This window comes from Sturnus vulgaris, chromosome 4 (assembly GCF_052056855.1).
Source record: "Sturnus vulgaris isolate bStuVul1 chromosome 4, bStuVul1.hap1, whole genome shotgun sequence".
NCBI classification, from domain to species: Eukaryota; Metazoa; Chordata; class Aves; order Passeriformes; family Sturnidae; genus Sturnus; species Sturnus vulgaris.
Genome location: NC_142246.1, coordinates 70,168,092 through 70,189,995, shown reverse-complemented (window position 1 = coordinate 70,189,995; position 21,904 = coordinate 70,168,092). Strand labels below are relative to the sequence as shown.

General features: G+C 44.8%; 1 protein-coding gene and 1 long non-coding RNA gene across 4 annotated transcripts in view; one reads left to right on the top strand and one right to left on the bottom strand.

Annotated features, from left to right (window-relative positions):
- The window catches only part of FGF2 (fibroblast growth factor 2), a 45,991-nt gene that overhangs the window by 12,288 nt on the left and 11,799 nt on the right, over positions 1-21,904 (top strand). The window contains exon 1 of one of the 3 annotated variants that reach the window (XM_014886632.2): positions 11,112-11,283. The exons of the other annotated variants lie outside the window; for them this stretch is intronic. Within the exon in view, the coding sequence (XP_014742118.1) occupies positions 11,112-11,283 (172 nt within the window). Of the gene's footprint in view, positions 1-11,111; positions 11,284-21,904 lie in introns of those variants that run through there. 3 annotated transcript variants of the gene reach the window in all.
- LOC148224085 (uncharacterized) lies at positions 11,515-20,520 on the bottom strand. Its single transcript, XR_015803445.1, has 3 exons — positions 19,716-20,520; positions 19,265-19,334; positions 11,515-17,661 (listed from the first exon to the last, which is right to left on the bottom strand). It is a non-coding gene; the product is annotated as an uncharacterized LOC148224085 (long non-coding RNA).

The window sequence follows — 21,904 nt, the reverse complement described above, 5'->3', positions numbered from 1 at the left end:
GCTCATGTAAAGAAACTGCAATAAGAATAAAGACTGCTCAGTGCTGATCTATTTTGTCGGTGAGTGGAAGAACAAAGGTACCTTGCTTCACTCCTCCCAACAACCAAACCTGTTCACCTCTGTTGTCTCCTGACACAGGATACAGCAATACACAAGCTGCAGCGTTTTTCTAGGAATTTGGTGTTGTGTCTTGGGCATGTGGCAGCCAAAAAGCATTTGCATACCCCTTCACAATTTTCAGGGGCCTCTTTTCCTTCCTTTTTTCAGAAAAATTACTTCCATCTGCTAAGTACAGTTGTGTAAAAAAAAAGTTGGATAAATTTACAAATTATGCTTTTCACTCTTTTTTACACAAATCACTTCATCATTATTTCTGTCACATTTTTACTCTGTTGTTTTTGCTGCATGTCCTAGACCCAGGCAGTTTCACACATGTGATGCATGGAGCCAGGACTTCTAGTGAGAGCTGGCTAGGAGCTCAAATGTCTTAAAAACAATGGCTGCCATCATCATTTCAAAGAGTCTAATAGATTTTTAAGGGATTTGGATCGAGGCCTGAACTGACTCCAAAGTGCTGAGATGCTTTATTGTGCTTAATTTGGAGAGCATAGGAGATGTCCAGGAATCAACTGCTGAAAATGGCAGGCAACAAAGGGATACCCTAAAACATTGAATTCTCTAGAAGCTTATGCTCAGGGTATTGACGGTGAGTAATGAAGAATTACAGGAAAGGTTTCTCATCAAGCTGACAACACCAGTGATAGGATTTTAATTGTAGTCATCCCCTAAGCTTGAAAAAAGTTTCAGAGCTCCCAAATAAGTCCAGTTGACTCCTGAAACACTGTGGGTGTCTGGCAGTCGAGTGGCACTGGCCAGGCTGCACTAAACGTGGAATCAGGTTGGTTCAGAATAATAGCTGAACTAATTGGTTTATTAAAATCACAGGTTTATTAGATGATTAACCTAACTTTTGTTATAGGCTCTGGATTAAAAATGCATTGGCAGTAACTCATTCCTTTTATTGCACTTGCCATTTCTTCCTACTCTCCTTCCCTGAGCTCTTGAGTTTTGCTATGATATTTATAACTGTCTCATCTATTTGCCTTTATGGACCATGAAAAAAACCAGAGAAGAGCACACAATGTAGATGGAGAAAAGTAGGAAGGGGATTGGCTCTAGTGCTTATAGAAAAGAAAAAAACACTTAAAGGAAGGCCTTTTTTGTTTTTACTTCCCTAAGTAAATTCTTTGGGCTGTACTCAGGTTGTACTCAGGTTCTTCCCCTTCAGAATTTCTGAAACCTTGGTTTGCTAAAGATCACAGATTTTTGCTGCTCCATTCTGTTCTCCATTCCACAGCCACAGCTGGGAAAGGTATTTATTCTCATCCATGTCTCTGTGGTGAAACTGGCCACTAGGAAAAAACCCAGTGTTCCATAAAAATAACTCTTCTCAATAATAAATTTGTGCATGAGGTCATATTTTTAACCTGAAAATAAATAGCTAAATAGTTTAAGGAAAAAAAGTCCAAATATCAGCAAGCAGTTTTTAAGGAAGAAAGGAGAATGATACTTCAGCAACTAATGAACTAATGATGGGCTACTTGGTACCATACTCAGAAGGAAGTTGGAACAAATAATTATCCTTGAAAGTCACCTCTACAAATATCCTTAATAAAAGTGAAGTAGTTGGCATGGCACTGGTGTCACCTTACAGTGTCTGTGTTGGGGGGGGTTGTGACTGGAGACCTGTTAGTGAAATTTACAGGAATTGTTCAGCACGAGGTGAAGTCATTTGATGCAGGGCCATAAAGGCTCTTGGACGCTTTTCTTGGGAACACACAAGTGCTGTAGGTAAAAATATTTCAATACCTTCATATGATATCTGTGTGCACTAAAAATACCATCTGGAGATGGCTGCCAAAGTCAGGGAGAGGTGCTATTTGAAGGGTGTGAGTAAAAAGTAATGTTACCACAAATTCTAACCAAGTAGGCGAGATAGCCTGGGGGTGTATCCTTGCACATGCTGCTCTTCCTTCCATACTCTGCCTGGGGATTGAGACCCCTGATAACCGTGCATCCACCCTTGCATGGTGTCCCCACCTCCCTGATGCTTTGAGGGACAGCATCATGGTAGCCTCAGCGGGCCAGGGAAGACAATGGGAAGTAAAAACCTTAAAGGAATGCTTCATCACTCTCTTCTTGCCTGTCTTCAAATCATCCCAGAGCAATTTTTTTTTTTTTTTTTTACATCGGTAAAAACAAGGAAGGATGTTGGCTCTGAGCTGTACAAGCGCTACTTAATACAAGCAGGGCTTGGCCAGCAGCGTCTGCTCCATGGCCCGCCTTGGCAGCGCCCTCCCGGCCGTGTGCGGACACCCAGGGAGCTGCAGCAGGAGCTGAGCCCCGGGAGCCGGGCTCTGGCAGGCTGCAGCTCCCCCGGGATCCCATCCCCCGGCACAGCTCCCTGATGTGACCGAGGACACGGCGCTCCCTGCAGGCCCACACAGCTGGGCTGAGTGACTAACCCTGGCTGTGCACCCACACACTGATGTCAGGAGAGCAGCCAATAGCTCAGAGTGACTCTCCTTGTCTCTGTGTGCACGTCAGCCACAACAGTGGCAAACCCAACAATGGGCAAGGAAGCAATCAAAGGAAAACTCAACTTCAGACTAGGAGCAACTGATGTAAAATGGGATGTGTAACTTCCATTTCCAGTGAAAGGAATCATCAATATTAGCTCGGTCATTTTAAAACAAATGAATCATTAGATGACAAAGCCCATAAATTGATTCATAAACAGCTGTCATCTTAATATGAAAACTCTGAGATTAATCTGTCTGAAAAATTGCAATTCAATTGTGAATGGAAATAACAGCTAAAATCCAGCATTCGTCTCGGCCAGGGTGAATTTTACAAAATTAACTTCAGAGCACACTTCTGAGTTCTCTCCATCTTTGCATGTATCATATGTGTATGCAAACATATGCACTAAAAATCTAGCCACCTGGATTTCAGTTAATTCATTAATATCATTAATTGCAAAAACTTTGACTTTCTGGTCTTTGAGGGGAAGGCTTCTAGCATTGTTTGCTTGCTGAGTTTTTTGTTGTTTTTCCAGGGTACTTGTTGGCTGTGGTGCAATGACTCAAGGCATGCAATTAGTCAGAACGAGAGCCCTCAATACTTACAGCAATAAAGTTTGGCACATATATTTTTGTTATTTTTCCCTGCAGTGAAACACTCCTAGATGATGTGGGATTGGTTGCACTCGCTGAGATAATTGATGCCATGGTACCTTCTTTGAAGAAGACTGGAGAGTTTTGTAACTTGAGTTTTGTGGTAGGCAGGTGATGGGCAGTCTGATGGGACTCAGGGAGACTGCACCCTGCCAGGGAGTGAAATGGGGAGCTAGGAACTACCATGAGATGGGGAAGTCCTAGGGGAAAGGAAAAATGAAGGAGCCCATGGAAAAAATAAGCTATAGGGTTACAAGGATGGCTGAGGAAGGAGGACATGGGCTTTGAACCTCAAGAAAGGAGGGATTAAGCAGCATTGGGGAAAGGAAACACAGCTCTGGAGCACATGGCTAGGAGCCATAGTGAGATACAAAGGAAAAGTAGTCCAGAGGACAGAGCTTGGCATGAGGAGCTGGGGAAAGATTTAGAAACAGGCCAGGAACCTGTGCCTGACAGCAGGGGAAGGGAAAAGAACAGGGTGGGGACAAAGGATGAGGAGACCAGACAGGCTGGGGGTGGAGGGTGGGGCAGCCAAGAGAAAGGAAGATGAGTCTGTGCCTATTTCAGTGTCCTCCTGGTTCTCACTCCTGGGTCTGGCATTACACAGCCTTTCCCTTCATCTGCTGTCAGAAGACACTGTCATCCCCTGATAACGTGCACACATGGACTCCTACACAGGGGACAACCTGCCACAGGGGACAGCCTCTCACTCTTTGGGACACAGAGTCACTGTGGCCTGTGGCAAAGCCAGTGGGCCCAGCTTTGTCTCCAGTGTCAGCTGACACCCCCCACAGGGGATGGGTAGGGAATTTGTGAGTTTTCGATCAACAACATGAACAGCCCACAAAGGTTTCAGAGCAAACATTCAGACTGGTAACGACACTTGTAACTCTTGCTTTTCACTCTTAAGTCCCTGTTGCTTGGGGTTTGTACCTTCAGCATTCTTTTTAAGGCACAGCTGGTTTTTCCCTAGAAAAGTCTTCCCACGTGAAGTACTTGATGGCTGGAATTCACGGCTGTATGAGTTCAGCAATTGAACAAGGCAGAGGTCAGTAGCTGGCCTCATTAATGTAAGAATGAGCTTCCTCTTTAGCACTTGCTGGGGGCTCTTGGAGCAGGTAATGCAGCTTTTACAGAGAAAATCAATCAAGATTGCACTTGATAAAAGTAATGAGGGTGTAACAATGTGGTTTATGCAGGCATTCATTCTCTATTGTTTCCTGAGGAAGAAAAGGATATAAATTAAAATAGTGATCTTTATGTAATGAGTATTGTTTTTGCATAAAAGGAAACAAAACACTGAGCAATTTAACCTCCCAGATGCTTGGAAGTTAATGACTGCAGGTCAGCTTTGAGATAATAGCCTGGGCAGTGTTGGGAAAGTCATTTTCTGGCAGATAACAGATTCCATTTTGGCATGTGGACAGCGAATTACAGTTCTTTAACCACCAGGAAGAGCTGCGCTTAGCTCTGGTCTCTCCAAGGAACAAACAAGATTTCACAAGAGCCAGCTGGCTTCAGTTGCACTTACAGTACTTGTAACTTCAGATATCGTGGGAGATGCAGTCATGGTGAACTTAAAGACGTATAGGGATGGCTTCCTAGCTGAGAAAGGGGGGCATTGCAGAACGTGTTTGTCCCAAGCTGGTCACTGCATGGATGGATGCATTGGGGTGTGGTGGAGCAATAACTGCATCCACCCCAGCACTGAACGCTGCCTCAGGCTCATTTGGGAGAGTTCTCCCTCCCTAGAAGTAAAAGCTAACGCAGCACAAGGGACCACATCATTTCTTTGCACTTCCAAAGGCATTCCAGGGCTTGTCTCTCCTTCTCAAATGCTGTGCCGATACCTTGAACAGGGAAGTGTCTTTGCAAAGGCTTCACACGTTCACTGTGCCACTGGAACTCTTGTTTGTGTTCTGCATGTGATGCTTGGTCTGTGACCTGCTGCTGCAGGGTGTTAGGCTCTGGGGAACCCTTCAGTGGGGCCTAGGTTTGGGGATCCATGGAAACAGTCCTGAAACAAAGAGAAAACAAACGGGGAGTTGTGACATTCCTTCTGGAATACTATCAGCACAGATTGTTACCAAGACAGAGGGGTTTGGGGCTGTTTCTTTATTCTTGCTGTTTTCTACCTGCCAGCTAATACATCCTACAGAAATGACGCAGAGCAAGATTTTGGTTGTGCAAGTGGTAGAAATTAAATTAATGATGTAGTAAAATGATTTTTTTTCTTGGTAATGTCCAGCTGATCTCATCTCTCCTTGCCCTTCAGTGTGACATGATGAAAGCTGCTGCATGATGTGGTAACTGCTGTTCCTTGGGAATAGTCTGTCTTTGCTCTATTCCTCCGAGGTTACTTTGGCCTTGTACTATAACATACCAGTGAATGGAGAGAGCATTTTCCTCACTTCCACCTATATTTATATTTCCAGATGCAGTCCTGTGAATAATGTAACATTCTCCAAAATTAGCCCATGTGGAAGTTATGAATTCTATGACCTGTGTAAGAATCTAATTAAAAAGAGGATAAATACAAACCTATACAAAACTCTCACTATTTCATGATCACTTGCTAGGAGAGAGACAGTGAAAGAGACATTTTTTACTTGTGAGGGGTTTGTAATTGATATGGAAATATTTAGAGTTAAAATTATTGCAGGCAGACTTGTAGCAAGCAGCCCTGCTTGAGCAGGGGTTGGACCAGATGTGCAGAGGTGCTTTCCAACCTTAACTGTTCAGTGTTTATGTGAAGATGTGTTTCCTCACAGTCTCTGTGTGCTCTGATCAAATAGGATAATGGATTTTGAATAGGCAGGCACTGGCTGTATCTGCCCCACAAGCACTGATTTTGCCCCCAAACCCAGGGAAAAGCATCTCCCTCTAATCTCTGAACATGTGTCCAAGCACTTCCAGTGCAAAAGCAATACACTGTAGCAATACAAAATATGTGTTTTGAGTCCTGAGCAGGGGCCAAGTTACTTTGGGACACTTTCTGCCACCCTTCCAGTGACATGGGATCAGGAGAGATAAGTACCTAAATCATGATCTTATGATTATAGTGCAATGCTGTGAGAAAGATATGTGATTTTATGATTGTTCCCATTAAGGAATCTCTCAACAAATACGGATTTCTTTGCAATCTAATATTAACTGAAATTGTCTGAGTTCATGATGTTTGATTGCAGAATATTTTTGAATATGTTTTTGTTGTTACTGTATATCATCAATCTTTATACTGAAATTGTTTCTTTTCTTAGCCTGAAGTAATTTTGCTAATTTAGATGTATTACCCTATGTGATGTGGATACAGAGAGAGAGGGTGTGTGTATGTGTTTATGTACGTTAGAGAAAAGGAGAGGGGTGATTTTGCTAATTCTGAACTCTAACCCCCATAAATATTTGTACTTAGGACATTACTTCTCATTTCTCATAAGCTGAGGTCACTACTCCATCTCTTAGACCTGCAACAGCTGCCAGTGCTTCTAGACAGTTCAGATCTTTTTCCAAATGCAATCATTCTGGACCACAGAAAATTTGATTTACTTCCAATTTAGGCCTTGCTGGATTGTTTGCTCTCTTATCTTCAGCTGTGCTGGGCTGTTGTGTTTCCAACATTTGTAAAGACAACCCAAAACAAAGTTTTGGCCATCTGTGGCATTCTCAGATTAGCATATATTGAGAAAATTCTGTTTAGAAAGACATAAACAAATGTCCACTGGTGCTTTAGAGGAATAAAGTACTCCTTTGAACTGAAATGGAGACTGTAAGAGGTTTGAAATAGGGAGGAGATTTTTCTTTCTATTGTTGATGTAATGTCTTTGTGCTGTCTGCACCAGAAAAAGAAAAAAATGAGGAGGGAAGAAATAAGCTTTTGTTTAAAAGAGATATTGATGAAGGGTCTTAAAGTCTTCAGCAAGGTAAATGAAAAGCTGCACTTCTGTTACAGATGTTTTTAAAAGACTGACCATGCAAGTAGACTTTCCCAGGTACTTAATGTCCATATATATTTCAAGCAGAGAAACTTCACCTAATAAACTGCACCTACAAAAGTAGGTGGGCAAAAACTGAAGCTGCTTTCTATAGTAACTAATATTTAGAAGGAAATTTCAGTTATAACCAGATTTGTGGCTGTTTGCTTCCATCATATAAGGCAGGTGCAGCACGTGCTTAAGCTCTTGACCAAACATATAAATATTGATCCAGAATATAAATATCAGCTCTTGATGGTGAAAAAACTAAAAGGTCTGAGGAAGAAATTGCTACTGAATTTAGAAACTCATGCTCGGGCTTTGAAGAAAGGAAATCTTCCTCTCATATTTAAACTCAAGCAGTTAATGTACTTCATGTTTTTGACATTTTCTGTGATAAGTTAGTGTGTGAGAATTTGTGGGAGATCTTTGGTGTCAACATGTGCTGGAGAAAGGACATGGGTGATTTTTCCACTGTTAGCTGAGCACTAGACAACACAGGAACAGCTTCAGAAGGGACACAGCTTATCCATCTCTTTTTGGCTAATTGTTTTTTGGATATGAGAAAGATTGGGAAGCCAGGAGCCTCAGGGAGTGGAGAAGCTCTGTGGTGGAGTGGAGGCCTGGGCTGATGTTCCATTTCCAGCAGCTGGGAGCGTTCCCTGCCACCACAGTGACCCAAACCACCTGCTGAGGTGTCCTCATGGTGGGAAGATGGATGAGCCCAAGTGATCCTGGCTGTCTTTGCTTTTCTGTAGTTCTAATTGCTTTTCAAAAGTGAGGGCCTTTTTGTTAGTTTGTTTGATTTTAATTCTATAGTAAATCAGGTCTTCTGCAGATTAATTTAGGATGCTTTTCAAACACTATTTTCATTATTCCTGTGTGAGCAAACGGGAGATGTCATCCTGGTAAACCGTCAAGGACATATGGCTGAAACCCCTTTAAAAGCAGCTTTTGTGAAAGGGGATTGACATTTCCTGGGCTCATTATATGGCAGGATTTGTAGTAGTAACTGCTGGAAAGCTGGGAGAGTTGCTGCCCCTTGGATTAAAAACCAAAAACTGATGGATGGACCTGATGGAGTTTTTTACTCTTAATTTAAAATATCTCAAAAATTACTCTTGGATTTTTCAGGGTTTTCCTGTAAACATACTAATAATATAATTTAGGTTTGAATTATGTTTACTTTGGAGCTTTTTCCCAGATGTTCTTACTGAGAGTCTCTAGAAATGTAAGAATTATATACTGATGCAGATGAATACCTTGTGTTTTTATTACCTCTGTGTGTGAGAGCAGCACTGAATAAAACAGTTTTTTCTCTGTAAGAGGTAAGGCATTCCTGTGACAGCAGGGAATTGGACTCAGATGATCCTTACGGGTTGCTTCCAGCTTGAGATGTTCTGTGATTCTATTAAAAATTGTAGCTGGTTACAAAACAGTGCAGGACAGAGAATGGCAGCAGTTCAGATAAATGGAACAGGTTGGAGAAAAGGTGTCTAAGAGGTTCTTCTGAAGTAGCAGGAAGGTTGGGTTTAAGGCACTGTTGTTACATGGAGTGTCACACTTACACAGGCCAAGAAAAGGCCTGTGAACAGTTGGATAATTGATGAACTGGGTGGAGGGGGAGCAGCTGTATGGGTGTAATTGTGTGGAAGATCTGAGTTGAGAAAGGGTGGTGGAAGAAGCCACAAGAAAGGAAAATGCTACTGCCAGAATTGCTTTAGTCAATGTTTAAGAGTAGTATTAATGACCATATTAAGAGGTTGGACTGCAGAACAAAGTAGAGTGGAGAAAATAAAACCAGGCGTGTTTTCCATTTGAAGAAGAGAATGGAAAATACATTAAAAATATAGAAAGTTGGCAGTTCTTGAAGTGAGTGTAGATTGCTTAGGGAATAGGACTTCCATTTTATCTCTGTTACCTTTTAGTTGTAGGCCCCACATACATAATTCCCAGTGACAAGCTTCTAAAGAGTTCTCAAGCCTCACAATTGCATTGGTGAACTGGATTTTACAGGTTTTCAAAAGGATCATTTGATAAGGAATTTAAGCTGGTTGCCATACCCACCCTGCCACCACTGGGCTGAGCCCCTTCATGGAGATCAGGGCTCCAAAGACTCTGAGAAGTACCAGGACCCTGGTAAAGTGCAGTGCCTACTCTGCAGCTCTGGGCCAGGGCATCCAGCTGAGAGCTGTGAGGGCTCCCCGTGTGTGCAGGGAATGTAGAGTTCCAAGAATGGCTGAATGGAACCATGGATGTTTAGTCTTTAGAAAAGTTTATTTGATTTTAAGCATTTTGAGATCGCTTTTTCGTTTTCTAAAGAACTTATTTGAGTTTAAAAAATGACATTTTCACCCCTTCATCTACTTGAATTCAGCTTCATCTTCCCTTCATCTGCCTTCCAAGGAAGACACAAGGACTTTGGAGAGCTCCATAGTGCAAGGACACAAAATGCCCTGAATGGAGTTTCTGTTGCAGAGGAGGAGCAAGAGGAAACAAGGAGGGTCTTCACTGTTGGCTGTCACTGTCCAGGACTCTCTGGACAGTGATGAGGTGGAATTTCCATGAGAAGTAGCAGAGAGTGTTTGAAGTGGATGGGTGGCTGGGGAGCCTAGGGAAGGGGGGAATGCTCACGGAGCTGCAATGCCCATTTGGCAGCAGGTGCCTCCCCCTGGGCTGTGCTTGTGGCACTGAGGGAGAGCAGCTGACCGGGCTGAACCTGTGCCTGAGCCGGGCCCTGCTCTGCCTGCTCCCTTCTTCATGAGGGTGTGGGACACAGAGTAATTGTCTCTGATTCTGGTAAAGAACTAAAATTTATGGCTTGCCAGAGGTCAGAGCTGGGAAGCGGCAACAAAATATCCTTGACGTACTTGCTAGCAAAGTGAATACTGCAAACTGCGTGAGCTGGACGCTGTGTCTGCCTTGGCGTTGGCTGTTCCTGTGGGTTGTTCCTGTGAAAAGCCCCGTGTTTGCAGTCCCGCTTGGGACTGTCCAGGGCTGCTTGGGCTGCCTTTGAAGCCAGAGAGCTTCCCAAGCTCAAGGCTTGAGCAGCCAGCCTGCTGTTAAACAGGAGATCAGGGCCGCAAAGCATGTTTTGGGAAACAAACCTTTTCATCCTGTTTTGTTGTCACTCTCTGGCACAAATTGCATTTGATGGGTCACTACACTTTATAAACTCTGTGTACATTTGTTTTATTAGAGGGGGAAGGTCTGTGCCAGAATTTTCACCTGTTACCTTTTGCTATCAGTTTGTTGGACGGGAAGAGAACTGGTTTGTGGTGAATGCAATGGAACAAAACGGTTTTCACGGATTTATTTTAAACACGTTTCATCATATTGTGATTTAAACAGTTTAGTATGGTGCAGAGGCCACACAACTTCTGGTCTAAAATAACTCTCCAGTTACGTTTCTTATAAGGCCAGAGGAAAAGATGTCCGACCGATGTTCGCCGCATCCCGTTTCCAGCGCTGCCGGCGGTGATGCTCAGCCGGACAGAGCCCCGCTCTGCAGGCCGGGGTTCCTCGGCTCGGGGACCCGCTGCCGCCCCTGCCCTGTCCCCCGAGATGGCCGGCCCGGCTGTGCCGGCGCAGGGAGCGGCCCCCGGCGCGGCGCGGGGGCGGTCGGGGGCGGGGCGCGGCGGGGGCAGCCCGGTGCCGGCGGGGAGCCCGTCCCCGGCGTGCTGGGCTCTGCCGCCTGTCTTGCTTCCCGCTTTCCCGATCCTGCAGCACTGTTGCGCAGCTCCCGCGGACCGGCCGGGACGGGACGAGTCGGGAGCTCGGCGGGGCTCGGGGCTTGCGAGGCGAGGCGAGGCTGGACGGCCGGGGCAGGGGCCGAGGCCGCCCGGCGCTGGCGGCGGGGGGCGGTGGGGGCCCGGCGCGGCGCGGTGCCGCCGGGGCCCGGCGCATGGCGGCGGCGGGGGGCATCGCCACGCTGCCCGACGACGGCGGCAGCGGCGCCTTTCCCCCGGGGCATTTCAAGGACCCCAAGCGCCTGTACTGCAAGAACGGCGGCTTCTTCCTGCGCATCAACCCCGACGGGAAGGTGGACGGCGTCCGCGAGAAGAGCGACCCGCACAGTGAGTGTGTCCCGGGACCACCGCGGGCGGCACCGGGGAGGGCGGGCGGCTCCTCGCCCGGGCAGCGGGGCTGCGAGAGGAGCCGCGCCTCGGCCGTCCCGCCCTGCCGAAGCTTCGGCAGCGAGCCGTGCTTGGAAAGCGCCCGTCAATGTGCCGAATGTTCCTATGCGAGTAACCGCGACTACACAGACGGAGTTAATTCATACCGAGTTAATTCGTACCCACGTCCCGTAGCTGGTGGTCCCGCACCGGCACCCGCGGGATGTTCCGGGGCAAAGCCTCGCTGGCGGCTCCGCGCTCAACCTGCTGCCTACAGAGCTCGTCAGGTGCACAGAGATTTGGTTATGGGCTTGAAGGGGTCTCGAGTTTGTTTGCGTGGTTCTTACAGGGGTCTAGTGGCACTTGACGGCTTTACACGACGGCGAATTCGTTGGATACATCAGGGTAGAGAGGAGGTTATTCTTTTTCCCAGTGCGGGTGGGTGCTCATGAATAGGAGCACTTTTGGCACACAGGTACTCTTAGGAGCAGAGGGGTAAATCTGGCCAAGGAAGCAGGGTTTATAACAAACAGCTGTCAGAACACTTTCTTGGTTTAAAATGTTACATGTTGCATTGTTTTTGTTTGTTTTGTTAAAACTTAATTAATGGTGGTTTAGATACAGATCAAATCTATGGATTCCAGTAGCTGCAGGAGTTGTCCCTCCCAATACCTGATCTTTTGAAGGGACAGAAGGGCTCCTGGGCTGGGAACAAAGCCCATGGGCTGAGTGATCACAGGCTTGCAGGGAGCGTGTGGCAGGTTGCTGTTACCAACACAGGTTGCTTTTTGTCCCACAAACAAAATGCCTTTTGCAGAGCTCAGAGTATTTTGGAAGTGCTCAGCGTGGAGGTTGTGTGGATGCAGTGGTGTGTTTGATGCGCCTGTGAGGCGTTTCCTCCAGCGCAGGTACAGGGAGTTGCTGCGTAGCTGTCAGATGGTCCCAGTGCAATTCCTGGTTGGAGGGAATTTGTTACTGTGCGGTGTGTGCAGGGCTTGCCTGCAGGCACTTGGAATGAGCAGCAGGTGAAATCCTTTACTGGGATTCTTCATCTGCTTTGCACCTGTGCCTTGAGTGATGGGTGAGGGACCGGGCTAAACTCAGGGATTAGGACGAATGAAAGTGAAGAGACAGACCAAAGATTCTTAATATTACTTTCCACTTTGGGCATTCACCTTTTGCAAAACGATTAGTTTTACCCAACAATTCCAAAGAAATCCTGTTACAGGAATCCTTGAAGGAAATAAATCTCATTAGTTAGACATGTCACCTCACTGTAGAAGTAGCTCTGGAAATGTGCTGGAGATCTGCTGCAAAGGGAGGTGATGTAGGGTGGGAGATGTACAAGGCTGAAGCTGAGTCCAAGACGCTGCCGTGGCTGTTGGGTTCTTGCCTCATTCCCTACCTTTGCTTTTGAAAAGTACAGGTAGTGTGTGTGTGTTGTGTGCTCACCTGGCTGGGCAAGGCTGGTGGTATTTATCACTGCCTTTTTCATCGTAGAGCTCCCCCATAGTAATTTCTTCCCCTCTTCCCTTTTTTATTATTCTCTCAGGAAAACTAATACTAGTTTTTCATTTTTGAGTCCATCAAATGTTTTTCTTTCTGTTGAGCCTTATCAATACTAAAATTTTTAACTGACGTCTTGTGCTTTCCTAGTAGTGAATTCTCTCCTTTTCTCATTATAAGACAGCTCTTGGCTTGTTGCTTTTTCTTCCTTTTTTTTTTTTTTTTTTCCTGGAAGAGCCTTAGTTCTGAGAAGCAGAGAATAATCAGTGCTTGAAGCATCAGCAAGGCTCATTGCTGGGGCATTGCATGGTTCACATCCTTAGCATCCTTGCTGTAAATACGTCATTCCACACGACTCTGCTCAACTCTGACCTGGTGAGTGCTGCCCTGTGAAATCTCGTGGTATTCCTGGCATGGCAGAGGGCAATAAATCTTGGACAATGTGAGAGGACTTTAAAAATTAAATTAGCAATGAAAATATACACCTCGAATAATTCAGGGTGGTTTCCTTAGTTAAGCAAAAGTTTTTGTAAGGTGGCTTTGAGAAAAGAAATGTCTGCACAATTTGGTTTAGAAATAATTAAAGGCCAGTTAGTAGAGATGCTTGTGGTTGCTGCTATTCTTAGGAATTAATTATACAAAATAACATTTCAGTAGCACATCATCCTTCTTACTTTTAAAGGAAGTTCTTATTTTGGAAGGCAAGTTACTGTCTCCTTACGTTTCAGACCAAAGTTTTAATAGTATAAACCAAGTTCCATGATCCGTGACCTTTTTAGCTCCCCTTCTCCTGCCTCTATTCGAAATACACATCTGCTTTATGTCATGGCATGGTTTTACACTCACCCCACTCACCTTCATTTATCCATAATTGTGTTGTTAATGAAATTAAGAATGGAAGTTGACGTCTTGCGTGCTGGAGGGTTGGGATCATATGATTCACACGGCTGAAACCCAGGACAGGGCGTCTTCCACGGCCATTATTGCCACATCTGACGCGTGCGCTGCTGTGACTCCAGTGAAGTGCCCCTTTGGACACACTCTGGGGACTCTGTCCGCAGTGTTTTCCCTTCAAGAGGTACTTCCAGACAAACAAGAAACAGAAGGCGCTTTCTGAGAGTTTTGTTGTCTAAAGCAAAATAAAAAACATGGCTGGTTTGTTGTTGTTGATCAACAACTGTTGATTTATGCCCTGGAAAACATACAAAGGACACAGTGTTTTTGGAAAGGCTTCTAGAAACACTCCAGAGGTGTTTCCCTCAAAGAGGCTACAGTGCTGGTGAGGGGGAAAAGCCTGGAGAATGGAAAGGGAACACTTATCCATACATTTAGAACATGTCTAGTAGCACAGCTGGTTCCTTTCAGAGTTTCCCTATGTGAGGAATGGTTGGCATTTATGTATTTCCATAATTTCTAAAGCAGCTTTGTTTCATGATGAGCATAACCCAAGACAGTATCCAAGGCACCCCGAGCCATTCTTGTCCATTCCTTAATGAGGTGACAAGGCTCCAGCCTCTCACTTGGAAAGGAGTCAGCTGTGTGAGCTCAGTCAACCCTGCAGATGTATGAAATACCTTCTTCCTGCTCAGTACCTCTCTCCTCTTCCATAAATATCTGAAGAAAATGTGAAATTAGGTAATACTCGTCCAGGAAAATTTCTTAAGCAGGTTTCCTTTCGTAAATAGTTGTTAATATTTAGATTTTGACTTGTCTCTCTCACATTTAAATGGTTACGCTCTAAATGTTTTGGAAAGACTCGGCTTATGTATAGACTGACTTTTAGAGCAGCTCAGTGAAGACGATGGAAATCTGATCATGCAATGGCAGAAAACTCGTGATCCTCAAGTTGAGCAAATGTCAGGAAGTGTTTTTGTATGAAGGTTCAGGACCTGGTGTTTAGCTTTTATAGGTGCATAAGTTGTTTGGGATTTGAAATATCTCCTTTCCCATTTGGTGTCTCGCAGACGTGGCCGGAGTTGTTGACAGGGCAAGATCTGTTCCAAATCTTAGCACTAAGTGAGGGGTGACTCGTTTAAAAAAAAAAAGTGCCCCTAAATGTTCAAATACATTGCTTCTACCCAAGTGCTTCTGGAAACAGACTCTTTTTGCATTACTTTTGATCTGTTGCACAGACCTTAACTGCTTTGCCAAGTACTTTGTGGCATAGCACAGAAATGCCTCCTGGCTCCTGGATGTAGCTGCCTTTAGGAAATGAGGTAGCAGAGATCCCCTGTGTGAAAAAGTTGGGAATATGCTTCCTTCTTTTGTCATAGAAATACCATCACGTTCCTGCTCAGGGGAGGATGCCTTCTCATCTCTCGCTGTGTCTGCTAATCCTCTATGCCCGTTCCTAGTGAGTCTTGCCCACCCCGGAGCTCTGTGATCCAGTAGCTGGTACACTCCAAAAGTGGACCAAGGCAACATGAGATGTCTCCAGTGGGCAGTGCCCTGTCCTATCCCTCCCATCTGTTTTCTGCCCAGTTTGGAAGTGGGGAAGGTTCCAAGGGCACCACCACCCACAGGTACACTAGAGGGCAGGATTTATCCCTTAAACTGTCTCACTTAGGAGATCAGGAGTGCTTTTAGGTACGTACACAGTCTGGTTTGCAGGAAAATGTTAATCCAACTCCTGTTAGCCACTGCACTCCCAGAGCTGGAAATTACAAATACAGATAACATATTGTGACATCAGGTGGCTGCTGTTGGTTTTCATTTGTTTCATAAATGCTTGAAATTTGTACAGCTGATTCTAAGAAAAAGCTTATCTGTAGTGGGGTCATATTTAAAAGCATTCTAAAGAAAGTAAATTATGTTAGTAACTCAACTTGAATTTTATATCATAGTCTTTTCAGTGACACTTTGTTTCTGTAAGATTTCCCCAGTTCCCTGGATTACAGATAAGGCAGGCAGTTCTAATAAATAATTATTTGATCATAATGGTTCCTAGTACTCTTGGGAGCGTTGCCTTGGGATCACTGGCCATCTGTTCCTGGATACTTGAGAGGTGATGGATTGTACTGAACTGGTTCACAGCCCTGGAATTAATGGTGCTTTTGACTGTTGGTGACAGTGTTTAGTGCAATTATGTAATAAAACAAAACCAGACGCAATGCCGCCCAGAGAATGCTCAAGTTACTGTTGCTGAACAACATACATAAGTGTCTGACATCTGTAAATTAAATATCTATACCAGGTGATATCTGAAATGTTTACGGCCTGATTTTTTAAAGCCTTAACATTGGTAGCCTTGGCTTTTGTTGGCACCTGTTTAAGACTGTGTTTCAAAATAAAGCAGCTCTCTCATCCTTTATCGTTTTCAGTAGTGTTTGGTGACAATATGCAGGTCAACTGTTTTGCCTGTCTGCCTCTTCTGCTGCCTCCAGACGTGTCAATAAAAATATTAAAAGGGCGCCTCTCTGGAGTGCTGGTGGCATTTTAGGGTTATTATCTTACGTAGTTTTTTGTTTGTTCAGGGTAGGGCTGGATTTTGACTGGAGCTCGATAGGATCGGCCGAGAATACAAATGAGATGATGTCTGCACAGTTGGGTGGAGGTGGTCCTGCAGGACCTGTCATGGTGCAGTGCTGCTGGAGTGACCCTGGGTGAGCCTGTCACTCACCCTTGACTTTCAGAGCTTGAAGCCACATTGACCGAGTGATTCAAAGGAGAAGGAAACTGAGGGTGCTGGGCAAGGGCAAAGTAGGGCCTCAGACTCCATGGCCGTGTGCAGTGGCAGTGTGGTGAAATTCTGCTCTTGTGCTACAGAGCTCAGTGGTTTGTCTGTTACCTTCTGACAGGATTTCAGCAGATCTCATAAAACCACAATCATTAGGATTCCTGGAATATGCAGTTCACAAAATCCTGCTAGCCATGGCTGTGGAATCCTGCATGGTGGTGTTTTGTAAGAGCAAGGAAAGAGATGTCAGCTGTGATACAGCTTGAAAATATTTGCAGTCTGTTTCTTGGTTCTTTCCTTTCTGCTCTGAGGCTGGCCCATGATGCCTGATGCAAACTGAACCCATATCCCCAGACACTGTGCCATTCTGTGAGGGTTTAGCTTTGGGGTTATTTTTGGTGTTAAAGGAGGTCCATAACATACTCAAGTGTGCAGTTACTGCAGTTATTCGATCGGTGCTTGGGGGAAGGTCTGTAGCACCTCTGGAGACTAGAATCAATTTTTTGGTATCTTTTCTTGGCATTTCTTGGTACTGGGGGAAAAAAATCTTGCAGTCTTAATTTTTTCACCACATATCCATCACTGAGATGCTATGAAAAGTGCCAGAGCTGGTGCGATAGAGGCTGTAGGAGTGCAAGGCTGGGAGTGTGGAGTGGAGGGACACGGAGTGCCCCTCTCCTGTGGCAGCTGATTGTCACTGCCTGTCCTGTGATGCCATGTCCTGAACCATCTCGTCTGTTAAAATGCAGGACAGGATACAGTGTCTTCCCAGATGAATGTCTTGAAGATCATGAAGACAGTCTGTGCAATTGTCACCTATGTAACATTTCAGGTTAGAATAGTAATTTTGGGACTGTGGTACAAAGAATGTTCATAGACTCTCACAACTCTGGAAAGACCAATGGAGAGACCGACATTCCTGAGTGTAGGGAACCACACTGTGCAGTGGTTGTGTGCAGTTACTCCACAGGACCCGCTGGTACCTGTGAGCTACAAAACCAGGAGCATGTACTAGTGTGGAGAAGCAGCCACCAAGGGCCATGTAGGGGCTGTCACCTTTGTGTAGAAGTCACTTAGGGAATCCTGCTGCACAGACTTGTTGGGCTGAGCAGTTCCTGGGAAATAGTACGTGGATTCAGTTCCTCGGATTTCACCACCTGTAACAGAGCAGTTGGGATGAACAGCTGAACGTGCTTGTGGTCACTCATCTGTGTATGGTGAGTGAAGGAAAATAGGAAGGATTAATTTTGTGGTTTTAGAGATGTTTATAGACTTACCATGGATGTTTTACTGACAGCAATGTTGTTCATTCAGGAAAATGGAGGAAAAAAATGTACAATGCTCATGTCCTTAGAAATGCAGGAATTCCTCAAAGCTAAAGAGGTGCACAGAACTGTGTTGCCAGGCGTTATTTATTTCAGTCCTAACCTTCTGCTTGCTTTACAGCTTCAAGCAGTAGCCTCTTCCAGAGCACTTACCTGTGCTAGAGCAAGTACCAGTAGTGGTGAGGTGATCCAGCGATCAGGCTATCCCATGGATCAGTATTGTCAGTGTGATATTCTGTTAGGAGTGGGGTGCCTGGCTGCTGCTTTGCTGTGGTGTAAGGTGAGACAGTGTGATGGCCAGTGCCTGTAGCTGGTGTACTGCAGGAACACCCTCTTGCTGGAGATGTCTGGAGCAGTGTGGACATTGAAACCATCACATAAATCTAAACCAGGACATGGGCACTAGCGATGGTCAGGCTGAAGCAGCAGGGAGTCAAGTACGTTCTTCCAAGCTGCAGATTCCAAGGTCTCTCTGTTGTCAGGAAAGTGCTTACATCCCTTCTTAGTATGGTTCAAATGTACTCAGAATAAAAGCGAGGAGTGTTACCCAAATATTCACAGTGTATTATATTTTCAGTTAAGGAATTTGGTTTCTTACAAAGAAAACTCTTTACTCAAGCAGGGCTGCATTCAAAAGCAAATTAGAGCCTTTTTGTGAAGAGGGATTAATTACTGTGCTGGGTGATTGACAGCTGTTGTCCTTCACTGCAGCTCGTGCGGTTCCCCTGTAGATGCTTTATTGTAAAGGTCAGCACAGGGTGGTTACACAGCTTGATGGAAGGGGATGAAATAGGAGGATAAAGTAAGACTGCAAGTTTATTGTGGCATTTGCACTGTCCTTGCAGTAAAGGAGCTGAGCTGGCACCAGTGCAATACTGTGTATGCATGTATATGGCTTTAAATTTTTTAATTTTTTTTTTTTTGCAAAAATATTTATTAAAATCTCAGTGATCAGTTCAGTTTCATTGGTACTGGAGATTGGTACTGGGAAGTACAGACCCAGCATAGTTGCTGTCTCAACCTTTTGGCCAGGTTAAGAGCAATCAGCTTTAAAAGGCAACTCAATTCAGGAGCTCCTGTGTAGGGGGTTGTTCCTGCTTCCTGCCCCTGTCTGCTGTGCCATCTCTCTGGACCCTGGGTGCCTGACAAAGTTCCTCTTTCACCAGTGTGCTCCAGATTCTCTGAAATCCAGTTTACTGATTCTTCTTGGCATTTCTAAAATCCAGCTTTTCCTTTCCAGCTGTGACACTGAACCTTATTGAGCCTATGGGTTGGCAGTGTCTCACCACTGCTCTGGCAGTGCTCTTTGCCTTTCATCTCATGTATTACTGCTCCAACATCAGTCACAGCCCTGAAATTCTGTGTACTACTGAGTAGCTGTGTGTACCTGGAAGAGGAAGACTACAAAATACCTTCTAAAAATTGCACATTTTACCTTTTCTGTCCTCTGCAATGCTGTTCCCGTGTTTGCCTTGGGTTGTCCCTGGTTTTATGTGTTTGTTTTGCTGCAAGTAAAAAACAGGTCATAGTTACAAGGAGATGAGTGAATGCACAGTAAATATAAAGCTGAATTTCTGCAAGTTCTCTACGTGCCTTCTGACACAGCTGTGTTGGCTGAACAGTTGCACTAGCTTTGTTCTGAAGTTGAACACCCAAAAGTGGTTATTATGTGATTTACTTCAGTCAATACTAAATGAAGCAAAGGCAGATGAAAGCAACGTGGGGGATACCTTACCCTTGCTGAGAAAAGCCCTTTGGGAACAGTCCTAAAAAAACTGCATGTGAACAGGCATGCATTATTCTTTTGATAAGAAAACCCTGAAACATTTTTCTAAATCAAGAATATGGGGTGAAAATAATGGTAATTTGGAGACAAGCTTTATTACCTGTACCCAAAAACGAATGAAGTTCTTCTCTGGTAAAGTTAGGAATTTTTTCTGTTTGCCTTCTTGACTTCCAAAGATGCATCAGCTCTGCAATGCAAAGGAGTCAACAAACAGTGTGGCAGAAGGCATTTAGAAGGGTTTAAGATGATGGTTTGCTTCGGAGTTTCTGGCGTATGAAATCTTTTAGTAATGTGAAGCAATCGCTGTTCACTTTCCTAGGCAGCATAAAATGTCCAAGTCGTGCATTGTAAGCTGAATCCACAAACTTTGGACTTGTTTTGCATGGCATTTTTACTTTTGAAGGGCTTGATTAGGTTTGATCACCCAGGTTTTGCAATCTGTGAGAAGTGGAGAATTGTGGCTGTGTATGTTGTGCATGTGGGCTCACAGGCAAGGAGCACAGTGCCACACTGGTGCCAGAAGTGTTGGATGTCACACTATTCTGAAATTGTTGTTCTGCAGGATGACTTTATTGTCTTTTATATGAAATTTATAGGGAGCACCAGACAATGCTGTGTATTTGGTAATCAGTGTTTCGTGGGGAGGATTGCCACAGGTGCATGTTAGGTAGAGCTGGGTATTTGTAAGGAATTGAGGTGAAAATATAAATTAGAATAGGTGGAGAACTTGAAGAGAGAAATAATTTCCATTGTATTCAGTACCTGTACTACTTTAAAAGGTGAAAACTTTTAAAATCTGAGAATATCCATGTTAATGTGGTTGATTAGAATAGCGGGTGGATGCTTAAACAGTTACACAAGTTACTGTTCTGCTTTAAGCCTTGGATTACTCTTAAGTGTAACCGGAACTTCCTGAAGTGTTTGTGTTTCAGGAGTGTGTATTTTTGTTGTAGATGTTTACATTTTGGAGACCTTGGGTCTGTCTGCGAGTGGTTTTATGCCTCTGGCTGGCATAAAGGAAAAAGATACACTTAGAATGTTGTCATGCAAAAGCAAAGAAATGTGCCTTTGTATGGGAGCGTGACTCACTGTTTCTCGCTGTGACACTCCATTGGCTTGATTGTTTTTGTTGCAATTCTGATGGTTTGGTTTATTAACAACCCACCTCTCCTGCTAAGCTGTTTCTCCTCTCTGTTTCTCCTCTTCCTGCCTCACGTGTTCCAGGTTTTAGGCAGTGTGTGCATCAGTAACTCTGGCAGTGGCTCAGTTTTACCGTGAGCATATGAAAGTGGGCAAATTGTTCTCTTGTTCGCAGTCTGAAGACTTGGGGATGTCTCGTATGTCAGCACTTACCAAATCGCAGAAGGTATTAAATTGCCAATTGTGCCTTTGAGAAAGAGATATCAGAAACTGTCAGAGACTGATGTGGGACAGAGGGACACAAAGATATTTGTAAGTCTTAGAGAAAGTTATAGTAGGCATCACCAGGCTGGGGTTTGGGTCTGATCCAGCAGGCAGGAAATGCCAGAAGGAGGGTGTTAATATATGTGTGTTTGTAAATGCATGTGCAGCTTTGAGCCAGCCCCTGGGTTTGGGAGGGTTTGTCGTGTTAGGTGTGGAGCAGGCACATCTGACTCCTTGTGTTTTGCTTGGACACCTGGGTAGGAATAGATGTTGCCCCCGAGCATGAAGGAATGGCCAACTTCAGCCACAGAGGATGGCGGAGTGGGAATTCGGCTGTAGGGTGTTGCATTGAGCGAAATGTTGTTGAGTCTTACTTCTCCCCTCTGTTTTGTGAACTTCCTTGCATTTCTGGTGCTTATTTCCTCTGGGGCTGACCTACTACTCTGTGAGAGTGAAAAATCGCTGCTTTGTGCTTTCCTGTGGGCACAGAGGTGCGGGGGGACGGGTAGTGGGAGCTGGCACAGCAGCTTCAGTGCACTGTCACTCGGGGGCCTCGTGAAGGATTTTCCTTACAGGGCCTCTGCAAATATGTTGGAGATGGGCCCTGAGCCTTTGGCTGGGGCTGAGCTTTTCCACAGCGGACTGTAGTAACACTAGTCATTGATCCAGAGACGTGCAGCCTGGGATTTTTTGGGGGTACAGAAACTCTCCCTTCTCGTAAACGGAGTGAGAGATGTTTTGCATTTTGTTCCAATAAAGCAGCTGTATGTTAGTGAAAATAGGGGTTGAAATAGTATCCAGTTTGTTCTCTCTTTCCAGGTCATAAGCTGTTCCCTTAGGTGCAGTGTGGCAGGCAGAGTTCTCACTGTGAAGTGATGGGGGCTC